This window comes from Hippocampus bargibanti, linkage group LG10 (assembly GCF_051943395.1).
Source record: "Hippocampus bargibanti isolate YZ-2025 linkage group LG10, ASM5194339v1, whole genome shotgun sequence".
NCBI classification, from domain to species: Eukaryota; Metazoa; Chordata; class Actinopteri; order Syngnathiformes; family Syngnathidae; genus Hippocampus; species Hippocampus bargibanti.
In genome coordinates this window covers 22137723-22162263 of record NC_142743.1, presented here as the reverse complement: position 1 = coordinate 22162263, position 24541 = coordinate 22137723, and the positions used below count along the sequence as shown (strand labels likewise).

The window sequence follows — 24541 nt, the reverse complement described above, 5'->3', positions numbered from 1 at the left end:
AGCGTAATTGTCTCCTGGATCATCTTTGTGGCATTCGAGAGCGGGCAAAGTGGTTTGTACGATTTTATTGCATACGTTTTATTTTATTGATGTAAAGTCCAAATGTTTGTGTCAATAATAGCTATATTTTTATACTAGTTTGTAGTTCTACGGTGGTGGTGTCGTTGGTGATTCCGCATGTATCCCAAATGTTCAGTTGCACTGCACTTTGCTCTAGACTTGCACCGGACGCTTCAGTTTGTCAGAATAAAAGCATAAAAGTGTTTACAGCTTGGTGAGATGGTCTGTTGTTATTGACATAAATTATAAGAAAACACAGAAAAGCCTAAACAGCATCTGAAACATACTTGTACAGCATTCGCTTCAGCTTTTAACATTAATTAATGCATGCATGCCAGCTTATCTTATTTTAGGTGCGGTCACTTGGTTATGTTTTTCCACGCTGAAGTTGTCTGGGGACAAAATGTTATGGGGTTTTGCTTGTTGACATCACGGACCGCAGTAAACAACGTAAACACCCTATGTGGTGGAGGTCTGTTTTTTGGTCAGTAAAGTGATTCCAGACTCATTTCAATTTCAATCCAACTCATTTCAACAGTCGGGACTCTGTCTTTTCGCATTATGAGATCCAGATTCTGAAATCCTTGCTTTCCAACTCTTTGTTGAGCCAAAATCAGAGGTGGTTTTACAAGGTGGCAAGGAATTGGGGCAGCTACCACCCAAGTTGCTGCTCCTACATTTGGCAATAAATCTATCAAATCTAAATACTATAGAGTGTGTACATGTTTTAATCACTAATTTAGAATTCAGTCCCACAGTCTTCCTCACTCCCCTTTAAATAAAAAAAAAAAAAATCGGTTGAGTCATACCGCACAACCAATTAAGAAAAAACACCAAGTGCATTTGACATTAATCAACCCAGGCTGACCACAAACAGCTCGGTAAAATGTCATTTATTTGTGCTTGCACTGTTCAAATAGTCTGTCTAGTATGACAACTTTTGTGGAGTGTTATTAACAGTATTTTTAGCTATTTTGTATATAATGAGGCGCTCAATCCAATGTATTTCGCTTACATTGAGGTTTGCTCGCTGGTCACAGCGAGCAATATTTTGGAAAAGAATGCATTATGACATCTCTTCCGACATGTTTACCTATAACAAGCAGCGCACACGCTTGCGTGCTCATTGGCTGTGTCCAATCCACAGGCTGGCCAAAACCAAAGGCCACATTTTCGATTGGACTTGGCTGCACGTGGTGTCCAAATTCACATTAGGCCTGTACAAATCCTCCATGGTTTATGTGGTCCTCGATGCTACTTGAGGAGGAGCCTTTGAAGATATCAAAGGAATCAGCCTTCAAAATGTCTTTCTAGAATTTCGGAAAACACAGGTGGCGTAGTTGCCCTCGAGTTGATGACAAATGTAGCTTTTTATTGATGTCTTTGTAGAGTCTGTAGTCTTCAGGTCATAGTAATCTGCAAAGGTTGAATCAAGGCAACTGGAGTCCTGTTTGTTGAATTTGTTTCATTATTTGTTTTTATTTGCATGCTTTTTGATTCTTTCTTCTCCTCAGTGATCGTTCCTTATCATCATCCATGTGGCAAGTGATCCTTCTGTGACGGGCTGCCCGCTGACTCCTGATTTTGACGTCCAACTTAAAGCCACCATCGAGTGCTGAGCTATTCACGTCCTACAATCACCTGTGGGCCGTCACCAGCATTGACTACTGCAACCAACCGCTACGACTCATTCAGGTCCTGTTTGGCGTACTTGAGAGGTCTCAACCTTCTGAGGCACTCCACCAGAAAATACGTGGTACAATCCATTGACTTAGGTCAGTGTGTGAGCAAAATTGTCACTGTTTTGTGGTGCTGGTTTATTTCTGTTGAGATATGCCTCAGCACGTTCTGAGGACAAACCAGCTTCCAGTACAGAAAGAAAAGAAGGTATTTCAAGACATTCTTTATCCGGGAGAAGAAAATGAAGACTGGATTTCCTTTCTCTGATTGTATTGTATTACCAACTCTCAGTATGGAGCTATTGGAGCTCAACACAGGATGTCAAGGCAATCATTTGGACAATATTTATCATTTTTAGGAAACATGTTACAAAAACTTGCACAGTAGGTAAATTGGACACTCGAAGTTGCCCCATGGGTGCGATTATGAGTGCGAATTGTTGTTTTATATATGCGTGTCCTACATTTGGCTGGCAAACTGTTCAGGGTGTCCAAATCCAGCACGCCCATGACCCTCGCGATAATCAATAAATTAGAAAATGGATGGATCAATGAAGGATTGGAGCTGATGCCATTACAGAATCTTGAGCTTTAATCCTCGGGCGAAACATGGTAGATTTTTTTGTAACAGGGATCTACCAATATGACAAAACTACACAATGTGTGTTCCATTTATCTTTTAATGATACAGTGTGTAAAAACAAACACATTCTAAAGCAAAGTAACATATAGTTCAGAAGCAATTTTCCAATATAACCTAGGCTGCAAAATAATCTATTCAACACTAATTAAAGTAATTAGGAAGCCTGCGACAGTGCTACGTGACACACTCTCTACTTAAAGGTCTACCCTGCTTGGAATGCTAAAAAAGGGGGGTTTAATTCTAACCTTTCATTAAACAATCAAAAAAAGTGATTGCCGCAGTGGTGACTACCATTAAAATATCAAATGTAAAAAATAAAAGGAAGTATATTGTTCTCGTATATAAGGCACTAGGATGCCAGGTCATTGTATAGTCAAATAAAGAAAATGTAAACTGTCGTTTGCAACTCGAACAGATTTCTACAGGATGTTGGAATTTGTGCTTTGCTCATTTTAATACATGTAAGCTAGCCACAAAAACTGTTTGCTGATCACTGTTCCATATTTAAGCACAGTCATGCTGGAACAGAAAATGATATTCCCAAAACTTTACCCACACAGCTAATAGCCTGATTTTCCCAAAATGTCTTAATTACAGTATAATACTTGAATTATAGGAAATTATGAGTTCTCGCCTAACCCTTGGTTAAGGAATTAAAAGTGTGTCTCAGTACCTTGACTCATTTATTGTATAACTCTGGGGCATTTTAATAGAACTGTTGGAGCTTCTGCCATGTTTAGACAGCTATTAGTGAGCTACTGTGTATCCTCAAAAGAGAAGGTTGACATCGATGTCATCTGTGGAAAGACAGAATCATTTGCAGTAATGGTTTGAAAATTACAAATAATGTGCATGAATTCAGAAGTAGAAAATCCAAACAATAAATCAATGACAATACGGTGTGCTAAAGAAAGGCTGCTAACAAGTGTTTCCTCTCCTCCCCCTAATGATTTTCTCAAAGTTATTAAATTATTTGCAATGAAATTTCAGACAAATTGAAGATAGTGTGTGTTGCGTGATCTTACTGCTCTTGATGCCAAAACAGGAAGTCCACTCTGTAAGGGACACTTGCTTGTCCTTGTCGGCATCGCACTCTTGAAAGAAGCGAGAGGTACAGTGCTCCATCGGTACCAGAGGAACCCTGAGTGGGGCCAGTTCTGAATGGGACAGCATTCTGCAAGGGAGAGAGTAACATCAACTATTTTGGTCTTAACTGTATAGTTCTTCCATCCATCCATTTTATTACTTGACTATTACTACATTGTATTACTTGACTTCATTTGGGTTTGGGGTGGGATCAATTCAGGCAAGAGGAGGGATACACCCAAGACTGATTCAAACCGCTAAGCGGTTAGCCAAATTCAAAATTTCGTAATGTCATATCCATTTGCACTTCACTGAGTCAGTGGGAATAGAAATTATATAGCCCCTCCAAATGGACTTCATCGTACGTACTTACACCTCATGAAATGTTACCTAAAACCTATTGATATTATAAATCAATGTAGTAAATGTTGTTCATATCTGTAGAGAATGTCCAAAAGTACATGTTTCATGCAGGATGTTGCTATAGCTACACTCTCTTCTCTTGGCAGTCCATCGAAGTCGAAGATGACATAGCTTCCATTCTTATGTGGGGTATTGGACAGTGGTTATTGTTGCTTGCGGCGATGCCACTGTATGTGACTATGAAGCCCGATTCTGGAGCCACAAATCCTGGCACATTCAGGAAACGTGAGGCCCGGACCAGGCTGCACGATAATCCTCTGGATGCGTTTGTCTTCAAGGTGTGTCACACCTTCATGGCATAAGGAACGCCAAAGTGGCCTGTTAGCTGCAGCAGACTCCAGATCACTGGGCTTGATGTTGCATTTCTTTAGAGCAGGGGTGTCAAAGTCATTTTTTGCCGCGGGCCACATTGTAGTTATGGTTTCCTCTCGAGGGCCGTTATGAATTTGGGGAAGCCATTAGAATGTTTAAATGCCTTCAAATATTACATATAGAGCACACAGCAAATTAATGAATAACTGGTTTTCAAATCTGAAGTCAAGAATAATGACTTTTATTGTGGTTGACATCCAAAAATATGACAATTTGTCTCAGAGTTTAGCAATCATCATGGAATTTAACAAGTTTGATTTGCTTTCGCGGGCCGAAAAAAAATGATGTGGCGGGCCGGATTTGGCCCGCGGGCCTTGACTTTGACACCCGTGTTTTAGAGTATGTTTAAGCTGTTCTTTGTATTGCAGCTTAGGACCACCAGGCTTCCTATTCGCTGACAAGAGTTGTCCAAAAAGCACCTGTCGAGGCAAGCGGCAGCTAGGCATCCGGATAACATGTCCAACCCACCGGAGTTGCCTCTTTGCTAGCAAAAAAATAGCTACACTAATATCCAACATACACTAACATAGTTGTGATATGCATACACAATCAAAGTAAACTTGACAACACTCCGATTGTGGCCTTGCTCAGTGTCAGTGTCACCACATGTGGTAAAACTGACCTTTCAGAGGGATGCTGGTCCAGTTGAGCAAATTGCCAGTGCACTGGATAGATGTACATGTTGTAGTTCTTCTCAAAGTCTTGAGCCAGTAGCTCATCAGTGTGATTACCAGCATGAAGACGTCTTTCACTCTCAAAGATTTTCTTCACCTGTAAGATACAGTCCAAACAACTTCCTAGCCATGAGTTAAATGTATGTGGCTGATTGCTTTTCTTTTTGTCACTTATTTTCGATAGTGAGAGAGAACTTAGAGCACAGGTGTCAAAGTCAAGGCCCGAGGGCCAAATCTGGCCCGTCACATCATTTTAATCGGCCCGTGAAAGCAAATCAAACGTGTGAAATTCCATGATGCTTCCTAAAGTCCCAACCAAAATTTCAAATTGTCTCATTGTCAAGTACAATACGAGTCATTATTTTTTACTTCAAATTTGAAAACAAGTTATTCATTAATTTGTTGTGCGCTCTATATGTAATATGTGGAGGGGATTAAACATTCTAGTGGCTTCCCAAAATTCATAACGGCCCCCGAGAGGAAACCGTAACTACAATGTGGCCCGCGGCAAAAAAATGACTTTGACACTCTTGACTTAGAAGGATAGAAGACGCAGAATTTTTAACATTTGTGGACATTCCATATTATTTAGAGCACTAAACATACTCTGAATCGCTGCTTGGCGGTGAGGTAGCCAGGGGACATTGAGTCGTGTTCATAAAGTTGCAACAGCACATTTTTTAGCCAGTCTCTCATTCGCAGCGGGAACTGGACCAACTCGGTGTCCACACATGGAAGTATCACTAAACAAGACAGAAGATGAGAGCTCGAGGTCATATTCATTTGCAATGAAGCTGTATTTAAACAGATTGTATATGCCAGCTCACATTTGCACGGCCCTGTGTAGTCCAGATGAAGTCTGTGCCCCTTCTTGGTGCCTTCCAAATTGCATTTCGTGGCAAAGAGTTCACACGAAGTGCTGTACGTCTTGTTGTCTGTCCCACAAACCTTCAGCAATCAAAAGGCAATGAGAAATGTAAGCGATTGTCTGATTATGAAGTGCTGTTTGTTTGACTGGGGAACCCATGACATTGAAGTATACTGATATGAATAAAAATGCATTCATTTATCAGACAATATACTGTGGTAGGGGTTAGTGCTTCTGCCTCACACTTGAGAAGGTCAAAATCTCAACTGAGGCCTTTCTGCATCGTTTCTTTCATGATCAAAAACACACATGCAAAAACTACTCAGTTTTCCATCTATACTGTCGGTGTGAATGTGAGTGTGAATGAATGGATCATTTATTTTTATTGGTTTCTAATTGTAAAACTATATATCCATCAATTTGTTGGGTATTGTGTGATCATATAAGCCAGTGGTGTCAAACATATGGCCCACGAGCCGGAACCGGCCCCCAAGGTGGTTTGATCAGGCCCGCAAGATAATTTAGAAGTGGAAAAAAAATGCACAAACGACACTGAATTCATATTTTAATGAGGTGGAATTCAAGGATTGTCCACTAGGGGGCAGACTGGTGCTGTTTCGAGTAGCGTTGAAGAAAACAGCAGCTTTTTTTTCAACCGCTGTGATTTTTTTCCATCGCGGTTTCAACACCCTCATTAGCCAAAATGTCAGACTCGTCACAGCAAAAAATAGGACTCGGCCATTCATCAAGTTGGACGAGTTGCTGGCGGGGCTAAGGAAACAGTAGTCAACTGTCACCCAGAGCCAAAAAGTCAGTGAAGCAGCAGTAAAAGCCAACTATGTAGTTGCTAGCAAAATAGCATTAGCATCAAAGCTGTATTCCGGCGATGACTTTGTTAGACGATGCATGTTGAAGGCAGCTTAACTTGTATGCCCCGACAAGCGACACGCTTTTGCCAATATTAGCCTGACGAGGAATACCATCGCAGAATACACCGAAACTAATGAAAGACATGATATTTTGCTTATTTATAGCATGTATGCTATCATTTCAATGGTGCGGCCCACTTGACATTGACCGAGGTCATATGTGGCAGACCATGTCAAATGAGTTTGACACCCCTGATAGAAGCTGATATAAGGTGGCCTACACTGACCCAAATAACTATGATGCGGACCGTGACAAAAAAAATAAGTTTGGCACATCTGACGTTTGCTATTGAAATAAATGGACAGATATTCTCTGGCGCCATTTAGGATACATTTAACATTCCCAAAAGATTGGTATTTTCGGCCTCCTCATATCAGAGCTTCCGCGTACTGTCGCCTGAATAAAGGACTGCTCAATATTATAAAATGAATTGTGGTTCAGACTTACGTGATCAAACTCATTCAAACTGGGAGGACATTCTGAAGGTTCCTGGCAGACACAGCTCGGCTTTTTATCCTCATCAAGTTTGCACATTTTTCCACGCTTGCAGCGGAAGTCATCGCAGGGATCTGAAACATAAAACAATATTCCAAATTCCTTTGGCTCAATGTCAGTCATGGTGTTTTGTGACTGGTTGGCTTGACTTCTATGTATGTGATTGCTAGGAAGACCAGTGAACTGTCACTAAAACACAATTCTCTGCATTCCATCTGCCTTCAAACTCGTACAGTGACAAAGTTCAACCTGATCTCTCCGCATTCACTCGTTAAGCTGGCAGAGCTGTGTTTTGCTTGCAGCCGTGAAGCAAGAATGGCTCTGCTCATGCTGAAGTTTTGGTTAGATGTGCCATTCAGCAGTTTGTGAGACTGTTGATTGAGACGATGTAGAGCACAGGTGTCAAAGTCAAGGCCCAGGGGCCAAATCTGGCCAGCCACAACATTTTCTTCGGCCCGCGAAAGCAAATCAAACAAGTTAAATTCCACGATGCTTGCTAAAGTCCGAACAAAATTTTCAAATTGTTGTGTGCAAAACTATAATTACAGTCATTATTTTTTTTACTTCAAATTTGAAAACTAGTTATTCATTAATTTGTTGTATGCTCTGTATGTAATATGCAGAGGGAATTAAACATTCTAATAGTTTCCCCAAATTCATAAGCTTCTTCCCCCAAGCCATTAACTCTTTGAACTCTTTCAACAGTAGCCAAAATGGAACTGTATAGTGCCACTTAGCAGTTTTTTTGACAACGATACTAGTGCAGCGTGTTCTACCGGAAACAAATTCCTTGTGTGTTCTACATACTTGGCAATAAAGATGATTCTGATTCTGATTCTGATTCTGATAAACAGCCCCCTAGAGGAAACCTTAACTACAATCGGGCCTGTGGCCAAAAAAAAAAGAATTTTACACCGTTGATGTAGAGAATGCTGCAGTATTAGGCTGACACCTACCAGGAGGGGCTTCTGGGGGATGAGAGAACCTTGCGCTCGGGTAGAGATCCACTTTGGCCCTTATCTGCACTGGGTTGACACCTACTAAATGGCTCTGTTGGATATATCAGACATAGGAAAACATTCAATGCAGACAAATTTAGCAGTTTAATCTGCTTATACAGTAAAGTCTCGTTATATCGATATCGGATATATCGATAGTCCCGGTTATATCGATACTATTTCTATGCACGCACGGAGAAAATTACATGCAAACAGGGTCGGATATATCGATAGTCCCGGTTATATCGATATTTTTTCGGACTCCCTTGAATATCGATATAACGAGACTTTACTGTAATTCAATCAGAACACTAAAAAATGTTGTTTTAGTCCAGGACATTTTGGACTAGTTGGAGTTTATGGAGAAATTTTTGATTGATCCCGAATAGAAGTGAGTTACAAGTGTTCACTTTGGATGCGACACTGTGTGTGCCATACCCATTGTCCTGCTCTTCTCCTTTTGGCCTTCTGTACTGTGCTGTTATTGGGTCCTCCTCTCATTTCATGAGTCGCTTTCTGATCATTTTGGTTTTGTTCCTTTTGTGGCGAGTGTTTCCTTGTTCTTTGATGCTTTTTTGGTCTCTGTGTCTTTCCGTGGATATTGTCTCCACTCTCAACGTTACTTATCACCTCGTCCTTTCCAGCTAACTGTGCCAGAGAATCTTTGGTTTGATCCTTATTTGACCCTCCTTGGTGTTCTGTACCTTGACTGTTTTGCATCACGTGGTCATCTAAGGTTCCACTAGCATATTTATCCTCTTTTGTAGCCAATGTAGAAATAGAGTGGGTGGCACCGTTGTCTGGAATTAGCCGCACAGGTGGCATTATAGCACTGTCACCAGCATAGTCAAGAGGAGACAATATCTTTGACTCTGTGGTGTCTTCAGATTCTTCCAAAAATGCAACATTGTCTCCTCCCAATGAGTCATCCTCATTTTTATTGGTTTTCATCACCATTTCTGACTGTTTGCTTTCTTCCACCAACATTTCGCCACTCCCCACGCTCTCATTTTTGAACCGCTCATCTCTCATCATCTTTTCCTGCATTTCTTCTGGAAGTCTGAAGTTTTCTTTTTCAACGTCCGTTTCCATCTCTTCTTCATTTTCCTCTTCTGCTACTTCCTTTTCCATGAGGCCCACAAAATCGTCCTCACTCAGGAGCACGGCCTCACTTTTAATCGTCGTCATCTCAAATGCGCTGCTCTTTTTATCAACAGCAATGTTGTCTTCCGCGCTTGTTTCACCTTCTTCCTGCTCTTGGTTACTGGCTTCAACAGTTACGATAGTGGGTAAGACTGGTGCTTTGTAGGACTCGTCAATGGCAATGTCCTGAATTGAGCAAGGAAAAATAAAGCAATTTTATAATTATAATAATAATTATAATAATACAAATTAAAATTATAATTATAAACAAAATAATAATAAAAATAAGAATAAAATAAAAATAAAAATAAAAATAAAAATAAAAATAAAAATAAAAATAAAATAAAAATAAAATAATATAATAATCATAATATATTCAATTTATAAGTGACTTTCAAAATTCTAAATGATGTTTTAAAAAAAAATATTTTGGAGGACTTGGCTTCACCTTTTTGTTGACCTTGTGTGACGTTCTCTGCTTTCCATGACGATTATTTTCTACCTGTATAGCATTTTAAATGTGAATAAGTATGCCTTTGTATTTTGCAACTTCATTCACTTGTCTGAAATAATTAATTTTTCACTCACAGATAAAGGGAATACTGCAGCCAGAAGGCAAAGAAATACTACGCAGGCCTTCATGCCTGAAAGGATGAAAATAGACACAAAAGAAAACATGCATGTCAATTTTTCATCAATCACTACTGACAAAAAAAAGAGAATCAAAATGCTTAGAAGGACAACTCGAACCAATATCCCATGGACCAAGGGTGTCAAACTCATTTTTTTTGCCACGGGCCACATTATAGTTATGGTTTAATCTCGAGGGCCGTTATGAATTTGGAAAAGCCATTAGAATGTTTAATCCCCTCCACATATTACATATAGAGTGCACAACAAATTAATTAATAACGCATTTTCAAATTTGAAGTAAAAAATAATGACTGTTATTGTGGCTTACATGCGACAATTTGACATTTTGGTTTGGACTTCAGCAAGCATCATGGCACTTGACATGCTTGATTTGCTTTCGCGGGCCGAATAAAATGACGTGGCGGGCCAAATTTTGCCCCCGAGCCTTGACTTTGATGCTCGTGCAATAGAGAGACTACATCACTGCCACAAATATTTTTTTGTGTGCAAAGCCGTCCCCCATCATCATGGCAGCTAGCCCAGGCTTCACCTCAAGTCACTTTCGTGGCTAAAGTAAACAAGACGCAGCTACCAGACTGGAAAAAAGTCCACTAAGTCCACAGTCACTTTTGGTTGTTGTTTCAAAGCAGAAGCAAAGCAGACGTTGGCGGGTCTGTTCATGGGAACAAAATAGTCTGGTCTGATCCAGTTAACCCAAGCAGATCAAGTCAAGGCACAGCTATGTAGTGTGCAAAAAATTAAATCAGAATATATGGTATGAATATTATGTCTATACTCTTATTCAAGTAATTGTAATGCTTAGAATTTATAGTGTGTTCATCCACCTTCTTAAATATCACTTTGTCAATTGAGTTTTTATTAGTACCATAAAAGGGATTATCCTTTCCTTGAACATGTCTTTTAAACGTGTCATCACATACATGCATTCATTCATTAAAAAATAAAAATGAAAGGAGTTTGAAGTGTGGGGACATCTGCTCAAGAACGTTTCAAAACAAGAAGATGGGCCAGTTATTACATAAAATGGAAGTCTTATCCTTACAGCGATAAAACCATCACTATACAGGAATTTTTTCAGAGAGTGTTTTAGATTGATCAATAAATTAAAAAAAATCAAGTGTAAATGTGAAATAAATGTGACCCAATTTTTGCGATTTCAAAATAAACAAATGAGCCACGTATTCAAAGAAATTACCACAAATTCATTTTCAATTAACAAATATGATCTATTTCATGGATCTTAGAATGAAACGGCTACATTGACAAAACAAATATGGCGGGAATATCGATTATTGTACAGATTAAAGAACAAAGCGACTCATACCTCTCCCTCAGACATACTTCACCAACTCCTAGTCTAGTAAGACAGTGTAATTATGATCTATCGTTTGTGGCCTGATGACAGAATCTTTTAACCTGATCGACTCTGGTGATGACTGCAAATTCTTCACGCTGCAATTACAGAAAAGTGTTTACCTGAGAGAATGTCTGTCACATTAATATATGGGTTACATAAACGGCGATAATTATGTACTGGTGACGAGGGGTATTCATGATGTGACTACTAACTAGTTGTTGACTCCAGTTCAGACACCGCATTTATCAACATGCACATTTTCACCATCAGTTTCGACAATGGGACTTGCAGTTCACATCACAGCAGTATCTATTCCCTATTGGTGATACACAGATATCCCAAAGTATCAGATGAAAAATAGTCACCCTCAACTAAAAGAAGCCATAATACAAGCATACCAGCAAATGCTACAATGCATGTGAGCAAATTGGCCAGTGCGACAAATTATTGATGTTTGTATAAAACATTGATGTGTGGTGAAAAAAATACCTGAAATTGGCTGGAAGAAGAATAGGACTCCTGCACGGGCATCAACGTGTGTCTCTGCTCAACCTGGGAAGAAGTCCTTTTGTATCCCAATCGGGGATCTTACTTACAAACACACACACATACACACACACACACATACCCGCACACACACGTACATTGAATGGGTCTGTCGCGCCAACACATTGATAACAAATGGTTTGGGGCTCACAAGAAAGCAAGAGCAAAATCCTACGTAGCATCCGTTTAATTGGCTGCCTTCATATATTCTGAACACTTTGAGCAAGAAATGATGTACATGTACATAAGAAAAACAAACAACCTTTCACATCGAAACATCTTTAAAATTCTTCTTTATACTTTTAAAGCGATCCATAACCTTGCCCCCCTCCATACTTATCTGACCTTCTTCAAATTTCTATTCCCTATCGTTCCCTCAGATCCTCTTCCTCTGTGTGCCCCCTGCCCGTCTCAGCACGATGGGGGACAGAGCTTTCAGCTGCTCTGCCCCCAAACTCTGGAACTCACTTCCTCCCCAACATTCGTAACATCAATTCTCTTCCCACCTTCAAATCCCATCTCAAAACATGCATTTTCTGTGTAGCTCTATCTCTTGTTTCTGTTTATAATTGTATTGTATTCTATTTATAATTGTATTTTATTGATTATTGTATCTATGCTTGTCTGTGGCCGTAAAGTGTCCTTGAGAGCTTTGAAAGGCGCTTGAAATTAAATGTATTATTAGTATAAATTCACTTCCCAAACAAAATGAAATTCAATGAAAGTCTCATGCCAGTATTTGAATCCGTGACATCTCTACTGCTTGCGTTGGACAGAAAAATGAAAATATGCATTACTCTGCTGCAAGGCTCACGTTTCTTTGACAAGTAAATTGTGATTTCACAAGTCTGATTAAGGAGACAATATAAACATTCATTATAAAAGAAATAGAATACATAACAAAGTCAGCTTTGCTAAAGTAAATCAGTAACCATACTGAGAATTCATCCCACTTCTTTGATGGCATGGCAGCTTAAAATCGGACTTTTTGGCCTTTCTAGTGCCATGCTTTATCCACGCCCTTGTGGATTTTCTCTGGGTTCCCCGGTCTACTCCCACATTCCAAAAACATGTTAGTTCATATCCGGCCGGTTCCCTTGACCAAGATGCTGACACAAGGTCTGGATCTGGTTCCGCAGTCAGCTCTTAGCCGTCAACTGCTCTTTGAGAATGGCTTCAATGGAAAGAATACGTTTCACTCAACACAGTAAATTAAAAATATAGGACCAAAGTCACAAAATGTTCGAACTTGAAACCAAAATGGATAACTGTGTAAGGCAGAAATGCATGTTTGTCCTGCTCAGAAAAGTAGACCCAAAGTAGAAATGGGCAAAAACTAAGGTGTCCTTTCGTTCCCTAACCATGATTGCTCTAATACCAGTTGAAGTGACTAAAAAATACACGTCACCGAAAACATGATGTGCTACTTGCTTGGTCAAATTGAAGTCTGTGGGGAGGGATTCAACCACTTTGCAGACCTATTGCTCAAGAAAAGGTCATCAACGATCATTTCTTCAAAACACAGAGTTCAAATTCTTAACCAGAATCTACTACTGTATATTAAAAGAGTGCATTTGGATAAGAGAGGAAGGATAAACATTTCAAGTGTGTGCTTGAGCCACAATGTTAGTGTGAACATTGGTTCTTTGTTTGGTTGATTGTTTTGAGTTATCAATCATGTGCATATTATTAATGATACAGTAAAGTCTCGTTATATCGATATTCAAGGGAGTCCGAAAAAATATCGATATAACCGGGACTAGCGATATATCCGACCCTGTTTGCATGTAATTTTCTCCGTGCGTGCATAGAAATAGTATCGATATAACCGGGACTATTGATATATCCGATATCGATATAACGAGACTTTACTGTAATTGGTTATGCTGGCAATGAAGAACGCTTATGATGTTAATAAAAATATGCTGTTCAGGAATATATGGTCACATTTATAATCTAACAATATTTAGTGAACTGTGTGGAAGTTGAGGGATGCAACCACTTTTCTGGGAAAGTATGAAGACAAAACAAGAGCAAGGTCAGACGTGGGCGGAGCTGTCAACACCAGCTGTAACTTGATGTTTCGGAAATAATTGCCCACATGTACGGAATATACACTCACAAAGACACAATTTGTCAAACAAGTTCAGTGTGTCCCCAGCAGCCCTCACCCTTTAAACTGGACACATTCATGCATTAGAGTCCTAATAAATGAGAAGGGAGTGGAGACGTGACGTGTAGAGAACTGAAAGCTAACAATTTTATATTAATAATAATAATAATACTGTAAAGGATTTATATGTTGGTGGCTGTCACGGTTTGCAAGGTGGTGATGGTGGTGGATCCCAAAACAAGCAGCAGGTTGTATTTGACAAATTGTATTAAAATAAAGTCAGCAGGAACAAAATATAAAACATCAAAATCATCTGACAAAAAAAAAATACAAAGTATCAAAGAAAACCGAGAGTAAAAATCTGCCAAGATGAAACAAACCTGACAGGGTGAAGCAAACACATACACAGTACACAATGCATAAAATGACCCGACACCGAATGATCATGCCGGGAGCCCTTTTAACTGCCACTGATTGGAACGACCAACACCTGTGCGGCTGCAGGCAGGGCCGACAGCGCCACCCGTTGGTCGCCAACCAGATCGTGACAGTGGCCATGTTTGTTAATTCGTTATGAATCGTATACACATGAGTTCCAAAAATTAGTTGTGATGCATCCAACCTTCCTCGGCTGTAAACTCTCACTTTGAGAAACTCATTTTTTCTGCTAAAGTCATTCTATTCTCTATCTATTAGATAGTTAGCTGGCTACTAAGCTAGCTATATATTTGCTAGCCATATGCTATTTGCTATCTGAAAGCTATCTAGCTAGCTATTAGTTATCTATTAGCTAGCCAGCTAACTTTCTATCTTATCGAGTTATTCCGAGTTGAGTGAACGCTGGCGCATGTGGCTGCCACTGCTCACCCACAGAAAAACAGATCCAATGACTGTAAAGTGACCTTGAGAGTTTTGAAAGGTGCTTATAAATGAAATGTATTGTTATTATTATTATATAGTATATTTCTCCACTGCGAGACGAATAAAGGTGCATCCAATCCAATCCAAATTCAATAAATATATTCAACACACTCAATACAAATACAGTGATAACTCGGTTTTCGACCATACTCCGTTTCAGAAACCTGTTCAAAAAGCGATTTGTTCAAAAACCGAAACAGCACTTTCCATTAAAATCAATGTGAAAAATCTTAATCCGTTCAAAGTCTAGAAAACAACTTTTTAACTATTTCATCGCATAAACCGGATAAAAACGTAATAATAGAGCACGTCATGTGTAAAAGTCTATAAAAACAAACTTTTATTTTCACTAATTTTTAACATCAACAGTACATAAAAATCTCTATATCTTTCTTGTGTGTTGGCACCTATCCCAGCTGTCTTTGGGCAAACACAGGACACACTAACTTTTCAAACAATCCTCTGCTTGCTTTAAAAGCATACTATTCGGGAGATCTTAACCAAATATGTCTGCATTTTCGTTAAAATAAAACAACAGCACTACTAATGCGTCGATCACAATGAGACAATGAGGAAGACGTGACATATAAGGAAGTGACGTATGAGGAAGCACAGGGTAGTCGAGTGATGCATTCAGATGCACTCAGTTTGGTTGAGAACCAAATTTCGGTTGTATACCGGGGCATAAAAAAATATGACATTTTTGGTTGAAAACCGAATGGTTTTTACACTTTTCTGAAAAAGTGTAATTCTTCCCTCTGATCCAACGGATGATACAGAGAAAGTCAAGTGTGTGGCAAATGCTCACTTGCATCAAGTTATTCCCCTTACGTAAATTCACAGTATCCTTGACTGTGAAGGACAAACGCATCACACAACTTCACATAACCACACGGCGAACACCCAGACAGAGTAAACCGCAGGTCTGCATGCCACAACAAGCATCAATCAACCTGGTCTCACTCCGCCCCTTTCTAAAGCAGGACACCGAGTGGTGGCTGCGGTTCTCAAAAAAAGTGCTCCAGACTTCAGTGAACATCCCCAACCCAAATTACATGTTTCGCGTACATAGCCAAACTCCAAGGAGGTTAAACAAGGAATTATTTCGTTTTATTTAAAGACGGACCATATATGGACAGTCAGGAAACGTTTAGAAGACTCTGGCAGGAAGCGTAGACCTTTTTATTTAGGTATCATACTTTACATATCTTATTTCCACAGACAAATCCCACAGTTCCAAAAACAGAGTTTGGTTACATCGGAACAAACCTATATCTTTCACCATAGGTTTCCGAATGCGCACACACAATGGGTTACATAATAAAATGATGATTTAGTCATGTTTTATTCATCACCCTGTAACCTGACGACATATAATATCTATACAGTGGGACCTTGGCTTACAAACTTAATTGGTTCCCAGACAGAGTGTGTAAGGCGAAAAGTGTGTATCCCAAAAATTGATTTCCCATAGGAAACCATTAAAATGAGAATAATCCGTTCCCAGAAAACATAATTTTCTACTTTCTAATTTTCTAAGCTTCAAAACTACACAAAATATACCTTATTTTATGTATAATAAATGTGCTATAGTATTATGATTAAAGAAATAAACTGTACTGTACAATAAAGTCATTTTATTTACGTTTGTGATGGTCGTCGTTGATGGCTTGATGGAATGGAGTGGCCGGTTTCATCAGCATTAAACACTTGGTGAGGAACATTGGCTTCTTTCACCATCTTGAGGAATGATCCCCTTCTAGGGGCTTTCTCTGTGATAATTGTATCGAGTTCTTCATCAATTGCGATCTGTTTAGCTGGGTTGATAGCTTTTTGCATCAAGCGTACAGATGACTTGTGCGGGTTATTTGTGGAGCCTGATTGATGGGATATTTTAACCTTCCAGTCTACACTCTGCTTTTAAATTATCAAAGTTCAAACGAGTCTAAATTTCACTGTTTTCTATCCATTTTCTGACCTTTTTTAATGTTTTTCTTTTATTTTTCACTTTTATTTTTTGGTTTAAAACTCTATAATGTCCCTTCCTTTTTTCCTCCCTATACTGTATTTCGGGATGCTAAATAATTCATTACATTGTCGAATGCGACGACAATTGCAGCTCGCCGGTACACGAATGCTCCATATAGGCTGGCAAAATGCCGTTGGACTTCATTTCATAGAGGAGTAAAATAGGTCAAAATCATAAGTGATTTTGATATTGGGTGGATGTATGGATGTGGATGGTTGCATTTTATTTTTTTAATCAGGCTTACTCAAATGTGCTACTTTTTCCGGCAAAATTGTTATGATGGTTCAGATGTCGTTTTCTTAACATATCACTTCTTCATGTTTCTAGAAAATAAAGTAAAATATGCTGTTTAAATTTAAAGGGAAATGTTTGAATATTTGTTTATTTGTTTGTTTGTTTGTTTGTTTGTTTATGTATTTATTGATGGTTGTCTATTCTTCTGTTTATTATTTTCCTTTTAATCAGTTTTGTGTGCTTAAAGGGCATCCGACGTAAAAGCTTGGCCAAAACAAACATGCGAATCAAACCTCGAAAGTTGGAGGACACCGATTTGCTGTGGCGACGACCTCTTGACGCGAAAGGAAGAGAAGACAACTGTTATTATTTTAGCAATTTAAGTAATGAAGATTAAATCATTCTTTTTCTAAAGCCACGAGGGACGAAATGTATATGCTGGGCTTTAGCTTGCGAATACATTAAAATAAAATGAACAATGATGTCACAAAAACAAGATCATATTTGAATTAGACTCAAAACTTGTACATATATTTAGAATATAGAACAGTGAGTACAAACAAATTACACCGTCTGCTAAACTTTGTCATCATAGACAAGATGGCAGTTTTTGGTTGAAGTGGTGAATATGTAAGTTAACAGGAAACAAACATAACGTCGCCTATGCCATGTTTCCGTTCTGTGTAGGTGTGAGCTTCTTATTTTCTCTCCAAAGGGACACAAGCCCAATAGTTTGCTCATATTTCACTTTTGAGTGAAATATGTGAGGGGGCAGAGTATGACTAAAATTTAAATGTGCCTCTTGGGCGTTGAGTCTGAATAAAATTCAACACTATGTGTCTATCTTCTAACTCTTAGGCTCCAGCTAAAGTGTCTGTAATTTTTGGTTTTGGACTTGTAAAAATGTACTTGATGACAATATTTTTTTTCCATAATTTTATGACACTTTTTTAAAGTGCATCAATTGGATTTTGCTACAAGTCTGTGCGTGCGTGTGTGTTTGTGTATGTCTGTGAGCGCGCACACACGCGTGTTTGTTGTGTATGTCTGTGGTTTGTGTGTGTACTCATCATCCATCCCGCCAAAATGTGTTTTGAGTTGGCTCTGTGGCACAAATACAGCTTGGCGTGTCCACAGAGGAGAAATCCGGAAGGAAGTGATGTAACTGAAACATCTTTTTGGTCCGCATATATACAGTCGCTGTTGGGGTGTCCTCCAGCATGTCCCAACTACCAACTCGCAGTTCAGAATAGGCGCTGGCTTCTCCTGCTCACTGTCACATATAAGCCAAAGCTCTGACAGCTTTTCACTTGCCGTTTGACCGATAAAAGATTATCCATTAAGCTTTGATCGCTTCTAATCAGGTAAGATTGGATATTGACTTTGTATTTTTTTTAGTCAGTTCAGTGTATCTGCATGTTTCTTGACATTGAATCATCTTACAATTATGTAGTAGTTGAAATTTAAATGCAATTAATTGCTTTTTTTCTCTATTAACCTGAGCTATGTCTCTAACAATAATAAGGGAATGACGTTACCGTACTCACTCACTGCTTTCTCTCTCTGTTGAGTATGATCCATCTGTGCTGTATGTCATGCAAATGAGCATATTTGACAATACAGCTAACTTTGACTTTAATGTGATTTAAATGTGTATTGTAGAATGAGGGTCATCGGACTAACAATCTGCCTTATTGGGGCAGTATTTGCCAAACCTGTAAGTACATATTTTGGGGAAAAATAAGTACAATTGTTAGTTTCAAGTCAACTTGTTAATTTTTTCAAGAAAAACAAGGAAGTCAGTGCTAACCTGATTTTAATATGACATGTTAAACGTAAGGCTATATGTTAAATGGGTCTCAAGAACAATACAAAAGATGGTCATGTTATTGCTTTTTCTGGCAGATTTCATTTAATGGCGTGGCGGAGTCAAGCGAATCAAGTGAATCGGTGAGTGCTTTTTGCTTTTTTTTTTTTTTTTTTTGCGAAATTTGTTTAACGCTGGAATAAAGCATATCATTAGATTAATGCTGTGGTCATTACGCACTTTTAAAACGTCTGCAGCAGAAAGCAAGAGATTTCATAGATTGCACTGGAGTTGATGAAGAGTACCATTGAATATCTCATTCTCATCCTGTTATTTCAGTCTCAAAATGGAGGCTCATATGTTCCAGAATCCTATCAACATTCCACCTACCACCAGCAGGTAATTTATTGAACTTAGATATAATTTTATATTCAAAATATTTTCTTATTTGCAGGGGGGAGGGATATCTGGGGGGGAAATTGCATTGTATGCCCCCCACCACCACCACCACTCCATCCCCTTTCAAATTGCTGCTGTGGACTGCAAATTTCCCCAGCGTGGGCCGATTAATGATTTTCTGATACCTCACAAGATTACAGCAGAAATTGTTCATGTTAAAGAGAATCATGAAAGGTCCCCTATTTCTGTCTTATTTTTTTTCCCATCCAGAATGGAGGTGCACATGATCCACAATCGTATCAACATAACCCCTCCCAGTACCATCAGCAGGTACATTAATACCTTTTAAAATGATGATTTTCTTGTTTTGAAATCACTATTTTGAGGTTTCCTCTTCTTTTTGCTTTCAGAGCTCTGAAGAAAATCGCCAATATCAACAAGTGAGTGTTTTTGGTATTTTTACAACCGTGAATCTTCCATGGATACACCAGATGCTTGAAGAGTTTCAGTAAATGTCTCTTTTAATTTATTTTAGTCTCAAACTGGAGGTGTTTATAATCCACAATCCGACCAACATTACCCCGACCAGTACACCCAGCAGGTAATTTACTAAAATATATTCAGCATACTGTATTTCTTTACACCTGCCAGTACTAAGCCTTCAATGGTGGTTATTTTCAAGAGTATAATTAACTGTTTCAATCTCTGTTCATTTCTTCCAGTCTCAAACTGGAGGCTCGTATGATCAACAGGCTTATCAGCTGTACTTGTACCATTACTACCAGCAGGTAACGTCCACATTATTCAGTAATGAGTTTCTCCTATTGAGGATACAATTTTGAGATGTTTCATTGCATTTTGTTAGAACATGACAATAATGTTCATCAATTGCCTCTTTTTTTCTTATAGGCTCAAAGTGGAGGTTCCCACGATCCACAGTCCAATCAATATTACGTCCAACAGTATGAAAAGGTGATTAACTTAATAAGACTTAGGTAACTTCAGGCATTATCTTGAATGATATTGATTCCACTTGTTTTGAGGTTATTTAGAAATTAAACAACTACACGCATGTTGTTTTCTTTTGTGATTCCGCTTCATACAAACTTCAAATTAAGACTTTTATCGTGTCCACAGTTGTTTTTATCTGCCTCAAAATTCACAATGAGTATTCCATGGAAAGTTAATTGGACAGATATTCTACTATGTGACGGAAATTGACTTTGCCCTGGATCTATGGTGCATTACAGTTTTTTAAATATGTTGTAAAAAAAATTTGTCAAAAATCCTAGACATCCAAATGTGTCTTCTTGTAAAATAATTTGCATGTAGCAATGGGAATAATAAGAACATCTAAAGGCTGTGTTCACAAAATACTGAAGATTCAGGTAAAAGGTCTTTTCTTGCTGCGCTGGCATGATGCAAATGTATTTATGTCGATAATCCATCATCCAGGCAGCACATTGGTCAAGTAATTAGCAAGACTGCCTCAAATTTTTGAGGTTCAGGGTTGAAATCACAGATCCGGCCTTTCTGAAGGCGTGTGCACGTTCCCCCGTGTATATATATATATATGAGTATTTTCTCACTTCCTATTACATACATGTGTATTTGATTCATTGAGGACTCAAGGTCATCATTATGTTGGAATGTGCGTTTGAATAGTTGCTTGGCTATAGCTGCCTCGTGTTTGGCTGGCAACCAGTCTAAGATGTACCATAACTCTCATCTTGCTTTGAACAAAAACGTTTAAAAAAGGATAGTGAATAAGGCCTAGGAAACGAACGGATGCCGCTGGCTTCTGCACACCTGAATGTAGCAATGCAGGCCATATTGTGGCATACTGACATGTAACCTACAATATAAAAATGTCTCAAGTAACACAAAGGCTTTTTTTATTCAGAGTTGGAATCCAGCTTCTACGAGTACTGACAACCAAGCCCTAAGTCAGTCAGAGCAGCGCACAGCTGACATCAGTGACACCACCAGCGAAGAAGAGGACACAGGAAAAAATACTGGCAACACAGCTGACACTGGTGACGGTGATGAGAGTGTCAGTAGCGAAAGCCTTGAAGCCAGTGACATGAGCCATAATATCAAGGGCCAGGGAGCAAGCGATGAAACTAACAGCAGTGAGAGCATCAGCAGTGAAACCAAACAGAGCGCAGACGGCTCAAATGAAAGCACAGAGAGCAGTAACATCAGCAAAGCCACCAGTAGTGACAGCAACGAGTCCAATGAGACCACCAGAATGGACAATAATGGGCCACGTCAAATTGATAACGAAAGTTATACCATCAAGAATCATGTGGTGAACAAAGTTATTTACAGAAGTGGCAGCAACGACGGACAACCTGGTCAGACCAAGGGTGTTCATGGAACCAACAGTGAAAGCCATGAGGCCAGCGAGGACACCACGAGTGAGAGCAGTGAAACAAGCGACACTCATCACCGTACGAGTGATGAAAGCATTGAGGTGGATAACAGCAGCGAGAGTGCCACTGGTGAAAACATCAAGTCCACTCGAGCCAGTCATAAAGCCCAGTTGACAGATGGCGTCAGTGAAGTGAGTCAGGCCATCAAGAGCACTTTGGTAAGTGATGCGATTGACAGCAGTGAGAGCATCAGTGAAGAAACCACTCAGACCAGCGTGACCACGGATATCATTAGTGATGACAGCAATGAAAGTGGGATTCGTGACATCAGTGATACGATGAAGGCCAGTCATAGCAGTGAGTCCAATGAGAGCACCCGTGACAGAAATGGATTAAATCATACCAGTGACAAAAGTTCTATCATCCAAAGCCCATTAGTGAATAAAGTTATTTTCAAAAGTGGGGGTATCATTGGACAAATTGGTCAGACCGGCAAGGATAATTACAGAACCAGCAACGAAAGCAGTAGTGAAAGCAGCGAATCAAGTGGCGTTCGTGACAGCACAAGTCAAGAAAGCATTGAAACGGTCAACAGCAGTGAGAGTGTCAGTGAGGAAAGCATTGAGTCTGCTAAAACTCAACACGGCTCCAGCCGTGAAGCCCATCAGACATTGAAGGTCAGCAAAGTTAGCTATTCTACCAAGAGCTCATTGGGAACTGATGTGACCGACAGCAGTGAGAGCAGCAGCGAAGAAACAGTTGAGACCAGCGTGACCACTGAAACAGCTAGAGCTGACAGCAATGGAAATGTGACCAGCGACATCAGTGATACTGGTAAGGCCGTTGACAGTAGTGAGTCCAATGAGAGCACCAGCAGTGGGACGAGTCAAATGAATGGCAAAGGTTATGCTATTAAAGCCCCATTAGATACTAAAGTTCTAAGCAAAAGTGGACACAATAGTAGGGAAGCCAACAAGGTTGACGATGGTGCCAGTAGTGAAAGTAGTGAAACAAATGACACTCGCGACAGCACAAGTCATGAAAGCAAAGGTGGTCAGAGTGCAGGTGTAGACAGTAAGGAAACCACTAGGTCCGGTCATAACCCCAATAGTGAAGCTCGTGATGCAGTCAAGCTCAGTAAAATGAACTATGAGTTCAAGACCTCACTGGTTAGTGTGATTGACAGCAGTGAGAGCACCAGTGAAGAAACCGTTCAGACCAACAAAACCAGTTACATCACAAGTAACAGCAGTGAATCCGGTGACACGAGCGGTAATGAAAGCAGCGAGTCCAGTGAAATTTCCACTCGTCATAACAGCGGAACCACAAAGGCCGGTGCCATCACGGCGCATAAAAGCGGCGAGTCCAACAACAGCAAAAGTAACGAAATCAGTGAATCCAGCGACACTACTAGCCGAGAAAGCAGCAGAAGAACAAAGGATAGTGACTCGACAAGTGACGAAAGCAGTGAGTCCAGTGACACCATGAACGATGATGACTCCACTAGTAGTGAAAGCAATGCATCCAGTCAGGAAAGCAGTAAAAGCCGCAAAGACAGCGACAGCAAAATCCACCAGAGCAGTGAAAGTAGTGAGGCCAAAGACAACAACAGTCATGAAAGCACTGAGGTGCATCAAAGTAAAGACGAAGACTGCAAGGATGGGGATGAGAGCTGTGAAAGTGAAGAGTATTTCTTCCAGGACATAGGAGACGACACCCACTACTCAGTGAACCATCTCATGGTGCCAGAGGAAGGTGACATGGAGTTTCGCTTGCGGAGAAGATGACCTCACCGAAAACAACTCACTCATATTAACTTCAAAACTGTTGAAGAAGCTGTCTAGTGGTATCAGGTGGACCATAAGCTATTTTTTACTACTCCTGAATGTTAATTTTGGCATCATACCATGTGTGTTTACTGAAATGATTTTGTTCTCCTGTCATCTACGTGGCAGCAAAGTGTATCTATACGGGTTACTACAATTTGTATGTGCCTTATGAAAATAAATCTTTAAGTTTTTATTTCGCTTGTGTCATCCTTAAACATAACCAGTAAGCAGGATTGATGGGACATGCTGTTGGGTTTGGTTTGTCTTGTCGAACATTAAAAATGTATTATTTATTATACAGTAAAGATAATATCATTAAGTTCCACATCTTCTTCACTCATCAGGAAACATAGGCAAATGCTACCTCAATAAATCGGTTGTCTTAATTTGAAGCAATACACCAGTGTTCTAAAATACACATTACCATGAATCCTACACTTAATTCTCTGACAAGTAAAAAAACCTTAACAACCGACTATAATATATAAGCAATACCAGTTGCAAAAATATGCAATAGACTATAGTCTGGTATAATTTATGTTGGTCCATAATACAAAACACTCATTTGGTGCAGACCCTATGAAAAATATTAAACTGTTGTGACTTTTAGCCTCCACCCCCTCCAAAAAAAAACCCTCTTGGGGGAAATAACCCACTGTAAATTAATTTAAAACAGATTATTTCCTTACAGGCAGTGTATTGTAAGTGTTCAAATACCTGGCATGTTTCGGCGTATACTTCCGCGTTCGTCAGAGTGTCACGGATGTTGTTGTGACGCGCCATTTTCAGTTGGTGTTGCTATGAGGGTGTGACCTACCTATCAGATCTGACAAGCAAGACACGCCCCCGCTCTGACGACGACGGAAGTATACGCCGAAACATGTCAGTTATTTGAACACCTACAAT

At 39.5% G+C, this 24541-nt stretch overlaps 2 protein-coding genes across 3 annotated transcripts; one reads left to right on the top strand and one right to left on the bottom strand.

Annotated features, from left to right (window-relative positions):
* Positions 1-948: 948 nt before the first annotated feature.
* On the bottom strand, positions 949-24465 carry LOC148892947 (uncharacterized). 2 transcript variants are annotated; one of them, XM_089006631.1, is made up of 12 exons: positions 24353-24465; positions 11872-11969; positions 9960-10015; positions 9820-9873; positions 8667-9557; positions 8187-8280; positions 7183-7304; positions 5765-5885; positions 5544-5680; positions 4886-5034; positions 3408-3556; positions 949-3179 (listed from the first exon to the last, which is right to left on the bottom strand). In XM_089006631.1, the coding sequence occupies exons 3-12, from the start codon at positions 10011-10013 to the stop codon at positions 3151-3153; spliced, it is 1800 nt and encodes a 599-aa protein (XP_088862757.1). In that variant the 5' UTR covers positions 10014-10015; positions 11872-11969; positions 24353-24465; the 3' UTR covers positions 949-3150. The 2 variants fall into 2 exon arrangements, with proteins under 2 accessions (XP_088862757.1, XP_088862759.1); XM_089006633.1 differs by having other exon boundaries at positions 11872-11973; positions 24353-24443.
* Positions 18433-23828, top strand: LOC148892948 (uncharacterized). The gene is made up of 10 exons (XM_089006992.1): positions 18433-18589; positions 18888-18942; positions 19131-19175; positions 19372-19431; positions 19702-19761; positions 19842-19871; positions 19967-20032; positions 20154-20219; positions 20341-20403; positions 21335-23828. The coding sequence occupies exons 2-10, from the start codon at positions 18889-18891 to the stop codon at positions 23591-23593; spliced, it is 2703 nt and encodes a 900-aa protein (XP_088863118.1). The 5' UTR covers positions 18433-18589; position 18888; the 3' UTR covers positions 23594-23828.
* Positions 24466-24541: the final 76 nt, after the last annotated feature.

Coding starts and splice junctions, on each gene's coding strand:
- LOC148892948 (XM_089006992.1), top strand. CDS start 18,889: ATGAGGGTCATCGGACTAACAATCTGCCTTATTGGGGCAGTATTTGCC. Junction 20,220..20,340: donor TGTACCATTACTACCAGCAG/GTAACGTCCACA, acceptor TTTTTCTTATAG/GCTCAAAGTGGAGGTTCCCA. Junction 20,404..21,334: donor ACGTCCAACAGTATGAAAAG/GTGATTAACTTA, acceptor TTTTTTATTCAG/AGTTGGAATCCAGCTTCTAC.
- LOC148892947 (XM_089006631.1), bottom strand. CDS start 10,013: ATGAAGGCCTGCGTAGTATTTCTTTGCCTTCTGGCTGCAGTATTCCCT. Junction 9,874..9,959: donor CTGCAGTATTCCCTTTATCT/GTGAGTGAAAAA, acceptor AATGCTATACAG/GTAGAAAATAATCGTCATGG. Junction 3,180..3,407: donor CTGTTTTGGCATCAAGAGCA/GTAAGATCACGC, acceptor GTCTTTCCACAG/ATGACATCGATGTCAACCTT.